The sequence below is a fragment of the Tachysurus vachellii genome, chromosome 10, assembly GCF_030014155.1.
Source record: "Tachysurus vachellii isolate PV-2020 chromosome 10, HZAU_Pvac_v1, whole genome shotgun sequence".
Taxonomy (NCBI): domain Eukaryota; kingdom Metazoa; phylum Chordata; class Actinopteri; order Siluriformes; family Bagridae; genus Tachysurus; species Tachysurus vachellii.
Window position 1 is genome coordinate 1,087,501 of NC_083469.1, and position 10,000 is coordinate 1,097,500.

Here is a 10,000-nt window from a genome sequence, read left to right on the forward strand (position 1 = left end):
CACACACTGAACACACTGTACACACACACTGTACACACACACACACTATACACACACACTGTACACACTGTACACACACACACTGTACACACACACACACACACACTGTACACACTGTACACACACACACTGAACACACTGTACACACACACACACACTGAACACACTGTCCACACACACACACACACACACACACACTGAACACACTGTACACACACTGAACACACTGTATACACACACGCACACACTGAACACACTGTAAACACACACACACTGAACACACACGAACACACTGTACACACACTGAACACACTGTACACACTGTACACACTGTACACATACACACAAACACACTGTACACACTGTACACATACACACAAACACACTGTACACACACACTGTATATTCAGTCTCCATACTGATATGAAGATACACACTGTAAATTTACATTTAGGACATCTGGCAGACGTCGTTATCCAGAGCGATGTACAACTGTGTTTTTAAGTCTGTATGGATGAATACATTAACACTGGTTCATTAGATTACAGACTTACAGATACATCAACTGTACACATACAACAAACAGGGGAGAAAGTGCTAGTTCAAGTGTTTCATGAAGATGAAGGTCTTCACTTGAAGATATCCAGTGACTCAGCTGTTCGGACCTCTAGGGGAAGTTCATCCCACCACCTTGGTGCAGAACAGGAAAGAGTCTTATTGTATACTTCCCTCTTACCCTGAGAGATGGTGGGACCAGTGGAGCAGTGCTGTAGATCTGAGGGTACGAGGTGCAGTGTGAGGAGTGATGAGGGCTTTGAGGTTTATATCTGATGTGTTCAGCTACAGGAGCCAGTGGAGGAACACAGCAGTGTGGTGGTGTGGAGAACTTAGGCGGGTTGAAGACAAGTCACACAGCTGCATTATGGATCATTTACAGAGGATGAATTGTGTTCATATGTAGACATGACATGTCTGATGGACATGCTGAGATCCGAACAGAAGATGTGGTGTCTGTGGGAGGGAAAGAGAAGATAAGTTGTGTATCGTCAACATAGCAGTGGTAAGAAAACCCATGTGTGGAAATAACTTTACCAAGAGAGTGAGTATACAGGGAGAAAAGAAGAGGACCAAGTACTGAGCTTTGAGGAATACCAGTGGAGTATCTGCATGGTGCAGATGTCACTCCCCTCCATGTTACCTGATATGAGCGACTGGTTGGGATCTTGGAGGTTGTTCTGTGAGAGATAGACAGATAGTTAATTATAGACAATATGTTCAAGTATTTTAGAAAGAAAAGAGAGACGTGATACCGGTCTGTAATTACTGATGTCTGATGGATCCAAAGCAGGTTTCTTCAGGATGGGAAGAACCCTTGCTCTCTTGAAGGTATTTGGTACATGACCAGATGTTATGGATCCATCGAAGATTGTGGTTATGAAGGGCAGAAGGTCTTTTAGTTGAGAAATGTGACAGTGAAGGAGTCGGAGAATCCAAAGGGCAGATGAAGCAGGTGGAGATCAGTGGTTGAGTGGTGTAGAGAAAATGTTGTGGAGCATATGAGGGTCTTGTGCAGAAGCTTCAAACTTTTATTGTAGAAGGAAATCACGTCTGAAGAGAACTTTGCCAGGAGTGTACGGTAAGAGGCGAGATCTGCATCGGTGGAAAAGTCAAAAAGCTTTTATTCAAGTCAATAAAATCATCTTGACTTTTTCTTTGCTCTCTTTCCTCAAACATGGACCATCTCTGTCCTCTGTGTTAAACCCAAGAAGACCTCTCGTTCAGGAACGTGTCTCTGCTCTGTAGTACACACTGAACACACCAAACTGCTGTGTTTTATTCAACCTCACCGTCCCGTTCTTCTCCATTGGGCCAGATTTTATAGCTATACATTTACACACACACACACACACATACATACAGGTTTCACTCCTATGATCCTGATTACACAAAGAGTGTCTGTGTGTGTGTGTGTGTGTGTGTGTGTGTGTGTGTGTGTGTTTAGAGATGGAGAACCTGAAAGAGCTGCTCCTGAAACAAAGGAACAGCAAACAGATCCATCATCATGAACCAGCACACAGTGATGACATCACACGGGCTAAAGAGGAAGCAGCGCAGGCTCAGGACCACCTGAAGGTGAGCTTATAAGTGTAACTATGTCCTAAACTACTTTGCTCACTAGAACATAGACCACAGGTTTCCAGCCCTGGTCCTGGAATGTCTCATGTCCTACAGTTTAGCGTCTCCCTGCTCACACACTGGCTTTAATTAATCAGCTAATTAACTGTCCTTCCTGAGTGAAGTAGTTTCTCCAGGACCAGGGAGGAACTGTATCGTGCTGTATTCACTATATACTATAGTGTACATAAACACTGTTGTTAGTCCCCTATGAGTTCTGTTTCAAATTGTGTGTGTGTGTAGATGGCCAGTGAGAAACATCAGGCTGAACGTAGGAAGTGGACGGAGGAGAAGCTACTCCTGATCTCTCAAGCGAAGGACGCAGAGGAGAGGAGGAACCAGGACATGAGGCGCTTTGCTGAGGACAGAGAGAAACATGCTCGCCAACACAGTGAGATGGTACACACTCAGTGCTTCCACTTCCCCTGTGTGTGTGTGTGTGTGTGTGTGTGTGTGTGTGTGTGTGTGTGTGTGTGTGTGTGTGTGTGTGTGTGTGTTTTATCGTTTTACTTTTTATTGTTTTTATGTCAGGAGTCATTGAAGACCCGTCTGGCTGAGCGTGAGCAGCAGATAGATGAGTGGAGGAAGGAGAGAGACACACTCGTCTCTGCTCTGGAGGTCCAGCTAAAGAAACTCGTTTCCACCATCGCAGAGAAAGACGAGCAGATCAGAAATCTGAAGTGTACTGACACCCACCAACCACCAGAGGTCACTGTAGCACATTTTAACATAATACCTCTGCTTCCCAACACAACAGTGTGCCCTTTGTGTGCCCTTCATGTGCCCTTGTCTACTTCTATTCTCCATCTCCCCTAAGTTGATATTATAATGATATGTTGAGGGGGAAAAAGTGTTTGTCCTTTTAAAGAGCCAAAGAGTAATAGAATAAAGTTTAGATTTAAAGTTAGATGCTCTACACTGATTCAGTACTTTGTCTAATTCACGTTGACTGACACACACAGATGCCACGCCTCCTTCACTGAGACTGACACACACAGGCCACGCCTCCTTCACTGAGACTGACACACACAGATGCCACGCCTCCTTCACTGAGACTGACACACACAGGTCAAGCCTTATTCACTGAGACTGACACACACAGGCCACGCCTCTTTTACTGAGACTGACACACACAGGTCACGCCTCCTTCACTGTGACTGACACACACAGGTCACGCCTCCTTCACTGAGACTGACACACACAGGTCACGCCTCCTTCACTGAGACTGACACACACAGGTCACGCCTCCTTCACTGAGACTGACACACACAGGCCACGCCTCCTTCACTGAGACTGACACACACAGGCCACGCCTCCTTCACTGAGACTGACACACACAGGTCACGCCTCCTTCACTGAGACTGACACACACAGGCCACGCCTCCTTCACTGAGACTGACACACACAGGTCACGCCTCCTTCACTGTGACTGACACACACAGAGGCCACGCCTCCTTCACTGTGACTGACACACACAGATGCCACGCCTCCTTCACTGAGACTGACACACACAGATGCCACGCCTCCTTCACTGTGACTGACACACACAGAGGCCACGCCTCCTTCACTGTGACTGACACACACAGGTCACGCCTCCTTCACTGAGACTGACACACACAGATGCCACGCCTCCTTCACTGAGACTGACACACACAGGCCACGCCTCCTTCACTGAGACTGACACACACAGGCCACGCCTCTTTTACTGAGACTGACACACACAGGTCACGCCTCCTTCACTGAGACTGACACACACAGGCCACGCCTCCTTCACTGAGACTGACACACACAGGCCACGCCTCCTTCACTGAGACTGACACACACAGGTCACGCCTCCTTCACTGAGACTGACACACACAGGTCACGCCTCCTTCACTGAGACTGACACACACAGGTCACGCCTCCTTCACTGAGACTGACACACACAGGTCACGCCTCCTTCACTGAGACTGACACACACAGATGCCACGCCTCCTTCACTGAGACTGACACACACAGGCCACGCCTCCTTCACTGAGACTGACACACACAGGTCACGCCTCATTCACTGAAACTGACACACACAGGTCACGCCTCTTTTACTGAGACTGACACACACAGGTCACGCCTCCTTCACTGAGACTGACACACACAGGCCACGCCTCCTTCACTGAGACTGACACACACAGCTCACACCTCTTTTACTGAGACTGACACACACACACATTGGCCACACCTCCTTCACTGAGACTGATGGGCACATAGGCTACACCTCTTTAATAGGCCACGCCCACTTTACTGTAGACTTATCTTTCAGATGTGTGATAATGGAGTGATGGAGCAGCTGAAGGAGAAGGAGGCAGAACTGAAACAATTGAGAGAGCAGCTACGAGAGACAACACGCACACACACTACTACAGAGTCATCTACACAGGTGTCTCACACACACACACACACAGTCTAAAACATATAGATGCACACAAACTTATCGATATCAAATACTCACATACATGTGCACACTCGCAGACACATGCACACACAATGACAGAACTCACTACAGTCATCTAAACAGCTTTCACAGACACACACACAACCATCTACAGAGGTCTTACTGACACACACACACGCACACACTCTCTCTCTCAGACATTACAGATACCCCTTTTCCACCAGAAAAAACAGGTGCTGGTTCAGAGCTAGTGCTGGTGCTGGTTCAAAGTTAGTTCCACTGGTGAACCTTCTAAGAACCGGTTTGCCTTTCCACCAGTTAGAGACGTCACAGAGCCGAGTGTGACGTCACTGTATACGTGTCACGTTACACAGCAACGTTAGCGCAACAGCGACAAACACAAACACAACATCAACAATGGCGGATGTTGCTTTACTGTTAATGCTCATGGCTTTGTGAACCTACATTAACACCCAAACGCAGTGAATCCTGATTTAAAATGATTTAAAAATGGCGCTAACAGTAGCCCCGCCCACAGCCCCTACTTAAGGTACATTATCAAAGGTGCTAACAGTAGCCCCGCCCCCAGCCCCTACTTAAGGTACATTATCAAAAGCTCTAACAGTAGCCCCGCCCACAGCCCCTACTTAAGGTACATTATCAAAGGTGCTAACAGTAGCCCCGCCCACAGCCCCTACTTAAGGTACATTATCAAAGGTGCTAACAGTAGCCCCGCCCACAGCCCCTACTTAAGGTACATTATCAAAGGTGCTAACAGTAGCCCCTCCCACAGCCCCTACTTAAGGTACATTATCAAAGGTGCTAACAGTAGCCCCGCCCACAGCCCCTACTTAAGGTACATTATCAAAAGCTCTAACAGTAGCCCCGCCCACAGCCCCTACTTAAGGTACATTATCAAAGGTGCTAACAGTAGCCCCGCCCACAGCCCCTACTTAAGGTACATTATCAAAGGTGCTAACAGTAGCCCCGCCCACAGCCCCTACTTAAGGTACATTATCAAAGGCGCTAACAGTAGCCCCGCCCACAGCCCCTACTTAAGGTACATTATCAAAAGCTCTAACAGTAGCCCCTCCCACAGCCCCTACTTAAGGTACATTATCAAAGGTGCTAACAGTAGCCCCGCCCACAGCCCCTACTTAAGGTACATTATCAAAGGCGCTAACAGTAGCCCCGCCCACAGCCCCTACTTAAGGTACATTATCAAAAGCTCTAACAGTAGCCCCTCCCACAGCCCCTACTTAAGGTACATTATCAAAGGTGCTAACAGTAGCCCCGCCCACAGCCCCTACTTAAGGTACATTATCAAAGGCGCTAACAGTAGCCCCGCCCACAGCCCCTACTTAAGGTACATTATCAAAAGCTCTAACAGTAGCCCCTCCCACAGCCCCTACTTAAGGTACATTATCAAAGGTGCTAACAGTAGCCCCGCCCACAGCCCCTACTTAAGGTACATTATCAAAGGCGCTAACAGTAGCCCCGCCCACAGCCCCTACTTAAGGTACATTATCAAAAGCTCTAACAGTAGCCCCTCCCACAGCCCCTACTTAAGGTACATTATCAAAGGTGCTAACAGTAGCCCCACCCACAGCCCCTGACACAAGCGGTTCTTAAGTCTAGACCAGCAACGTTTTGGTGCTACTTAAGAACCACTTTTCCTGGTTCATAGATATTAATGAGACAGTAAACATTATTATGTGTACACACACACTCACACACTCACACACACACAAATACTAATGCCACAATAAACAGATTTTTATATAACACTAACAGAGTGCCTAATGCCAGAGTACACACAACACACACACAGATTGTCACACAGGCATGCCATGTGTGTGTAGACATTCACACAGGATGAGGAACGAACGCATGCAGTCACACTAGATTATGTGTGTGTGTGTAAACACAGATTAAACAGCAGTGACAGGTGGTTTCTTGATGCACATCATACACACTGCCTGCCTTTCACTGTAACCATGGCAACATTTTGTTGAATATTATCTATCTTTTAATGTTATTTTAAGTGCTTTAGTGTCTTATTGTGTTAACTGGTGTATACTCACTCATTAGGGATGTTAGTATATGTGACTGAAATGTGTGTGTGTGTGTGCATGTGCATGTTAGACCGTGGTGGAGGAGGAGTGTGTATCTGAGCGACTGGTGAACAGCAACACACTGAAAACCACTGGCCGAACTCGAGCATCCGTCACCAGCCAGGTAAAACTTTACAAGGAAGTTTTACTGATTTGCATACATTTACATATTCATGTATAATCAGGAACATTGTCATGCCATTGGTTAAATGCACACTAGAGATTTAGTATTTTAATATAGAAATGTATTTCAAGAGATTTTTCATTTTTTACCCTTGTTGTGAGTTTATATGTCGGGCTTGACAATTTGTTGGTGACAGTAACCAAGGAGACGGTGCTTAGTGATGATGGTGATGATGCCTTAAAGGGATTTATAACGTTTAAGACACTTTACCACCAGAAGATTAAAACATTTTATATGCTGTTGGATGATGATGATGATGGTGATGATGGCAGTGCTCTTCCTCAGGGGTCTTGTGGCAGTGGCCCATCTGTGTTGGACTCATCAGTCATCTCCACAGAAACAGGTCGATGTTCACGGTTCCCGCGGCCTGAGCTTGAGATCTCATTCAGCTCCCTGCACCCAGAACGCTTCCGCCTGAAACGGCCTGGAGAGAACGGGGAGGTCACAGTCAACGTCTCACACACACACAACACACGCAAGAGGAAGAGCAGCGAGGTGGAGAGGGTGAGGAGATTACACACTCACACAACACACACAACACGCAAGAGGAAGAGCAGCAAGGTGGAGAGGGTGAGGAGATCAGGCACACACACAACACACACACAACACACACACACAACACATGCAAGAGGAAGAGCAGCGAAGTGGAGAGGGTGAGGAGATTACACACTCACACAACACACACACACAACACATGCAAGAGGAAGAGCAGCGAGGTGGAGAGGGTGAGATCACACACACACAACACACACACACAACACGCAAGAGGAAGAGCAGTGAGGTGGAGAGGGTGAGGAGATCAGACACACACACAACACACACACAACACATGCAAGAGGAAGAGCAGCGACGTGGAGAGGGTGAGGAGATTGCACACACACAACACACACACAACACACACACAACACATGCAAGAGGAAGAGCAGCAAGGAGGAGAGGGTGAGGAGATTACACACTCACACACACACACACAACACGCAAGAGGAAGAGCAGCAAGGTGGAGAGGGTGAGATCACACACAACACACACACACACAACACGCATGAGGAAGAGCAGTGAGGTGGAGAGGGTGAGATCACACACAACACACACACAACACATGCAAGAGGAAGAGCAGTGAGGTAGAGAGGGTGAGGAGATCAGACACACAGAGACACACACAACACACACACACACAGGGTTCATAAAGCTTTTGTGTACTTAATCGTTATTATTTATTTATTTCTGCAGTATAAACGTCAGCGTGATCATAGTACAAAATACATGCAGTTATTTATTCGTCTTATTTGCATCAGAAGGATCTCAGCACACAGAATAACTCTGTAGTCTCTTTTGCTTATTTGCATATTGGATCTGAGAGGTTTATTGGTTAGAATACTAATTTGCATACCAGATGATTATATGGCACAATAAAATATTTCTGAATTGGCCAGAGGGCTCATTTACATATTGTATATTATACACAAATGGAGTGATGTGTGAGATCATTTACATATCTGCACAGGGCAATAAAGAAAGAGGGGCGTGGCTTAAAGAGCTCATTAGTATATTTCAGCTTTTGGTGCTGTGTTAGTATTGCAGAGTTAACATGTATTATGTCCGTGATATTTAACATAATACGTGTTATTAGTAAATCAGTGTGCTGATCCTGCTATTACCCCCCCCCCCCCCACACACACACGCACACACACACACACACCATAATTTGGACCCCTCAGAGTGTCCGTGCTGATTCTTCAGGGTTCCCACGCGTCCTGGAAAACCTGGAAATCCTGGAAAATTAATGACCAATGTTCCAGTCCTGGAAAACACATGGAAAATGAGAGAAAACATAAATTGTCCTGGAAAAAATCTTGTTGTCCTGGAAAATTATTATTTTTAAATGTTCTTGATCATTTAAAGAATGGTTTACAACTGGTCGAAACAATTAACGTTAGTAACAGAAAGCGCTTTGTTCAGGGACGCTGAGTTTTTGTTATGCTGTTTAATCTCGCTGGATGACGCTGTCTTGTGTTGGCAGTTTCAGGTGCTAGGAATGGTTTAAGTGCTTGAATGTTTTCAGCAAATGGTGACGGGTAAGCAGGTTATATTAACCTTGTTAATCTGAATATCATGTGCAAGGGGAATGCACAGCAAACTAAAGCATGCATGATGGCATTGGCCTGAGAAAGGAGAGGGTATTAATATGTGCGGTCTTTTTATTTTATAAATGTTGAAATTTCATTCAGGGGCACGTTGGCTTAGTGGTTAGCACGTTCGCCTCACACCTCCAGGGTTGGGGGTTTGATTCCCGCCTCCGCCTTGTGTGTGGAGTTTGCATGTTCTCCCCGTGCCTCGGGGGTTTCCTCCGGGTACTCCGGTTTCCTCCCCCGGTCCAAAGACATGCATGGTAGGTTGATTGGCATCTCTGGAAAATTGTCCGTAGTGGGTGAGTATGAGAGTGTGTGTGTGTGCCCTGCGATGGGTTGGCACTCCGTCCAGGGTGTATCCTGCCTTGATGCCCAATGACGCCTGAGATAGGCACAGGCTCCCCGTGACCCGAGGTAGTTCTGATAAGCGGTAGAAGATGAATGAATGAATGAATGAATGAATGAAATTTCATTCACATGACAAATTGTCTTTAAAAGTATAGTTAAGTAATAGCCATAAAGTGTACGTTGTTTTTAAGACTTCTGGAGAGAAGAACATATTACTTTAGGCCGTGAATCTGTGAGCCTTGTCTTTTTTTGCTAAATTTGAAATGTCCTGGAAAAGTCCTGGAAAATGATCTCTGAAAAAGAGTGGGAACCCTGTTCTTGTTGTGGGAGTCCGAGGCGTTTATTGAAGATTTGGCGAGTTCTTGTGCCTCCTCCACACTGCGCTCCTCACTCAGCAACTGAGAAAATGATTCAGTGTGTGTGTGTGTGTGTGTGTGTGTTTACCTTGTGTTCTTTAAGAAGCGAAGCAGCAACAGAAAGAGCAAAGCGAGACCCACCACAGCTCCTCAGGTACCTGACTGGCGCCTCTTTAAGCGCCTCTCGGGGTGATTTATCCTGATGTGTACAGCAGCTTTGAGACTCCTACACAAGCTCTTACACAAAAAACACACAGCTTTCGGCT

General features: G+C 46.4%; 1 protein-coding gene across 7 annotated transcripts in view; it reads left to right on the forward strand.

Moving 5' to 3' along the window:
- Window positions 1-10,000, forward strand: part of kif20ba (kinesin family member 20Ba) — a 34,818-nt gene that overhangs the window by 19,734 nt on the left and 5,084 nt on the right. For 2 of the 7 annotated variants that reach the window (XM_060879349.1, XM_060879350.1), the window contains exons 26-32: window positions 2,003-2,133; window positions 2,419-2,574; window positions 2,707-2,883; window positions 4,472-4,588; window positions 6,749-6,841; window positions 7,187-7,405; window positions 9,838-9,888. In XM_060879349.1, coding sequence (XP_060735332.1) covers window positions 2,003-2,133; window positions 2,419-2,574; window positions 2,707-2,883; window positions 4,472-4,588; window positions 6,749-6,841; window positions 7,187-7,405; window positions 9,838-9,888 — 944 coding nt within the window. Of the gene's footprint in view, window positions 1-2,002; window positions 2,134-2,418; window positions 2,575-2,706; window positions 2,884-4,471; window positions 4,589-6,748; window positions 6,842-7,186; window positions 7,406-7,597; window positions 7,627-9,837; window positions 9,889-10,000 lie in introns of all 7 variants that reach the window. The other 5 variants (XM_060879354.1, XM_060879356.1, XM_060879352.1 and 2 more) reach the window with 3 other exon arrangements.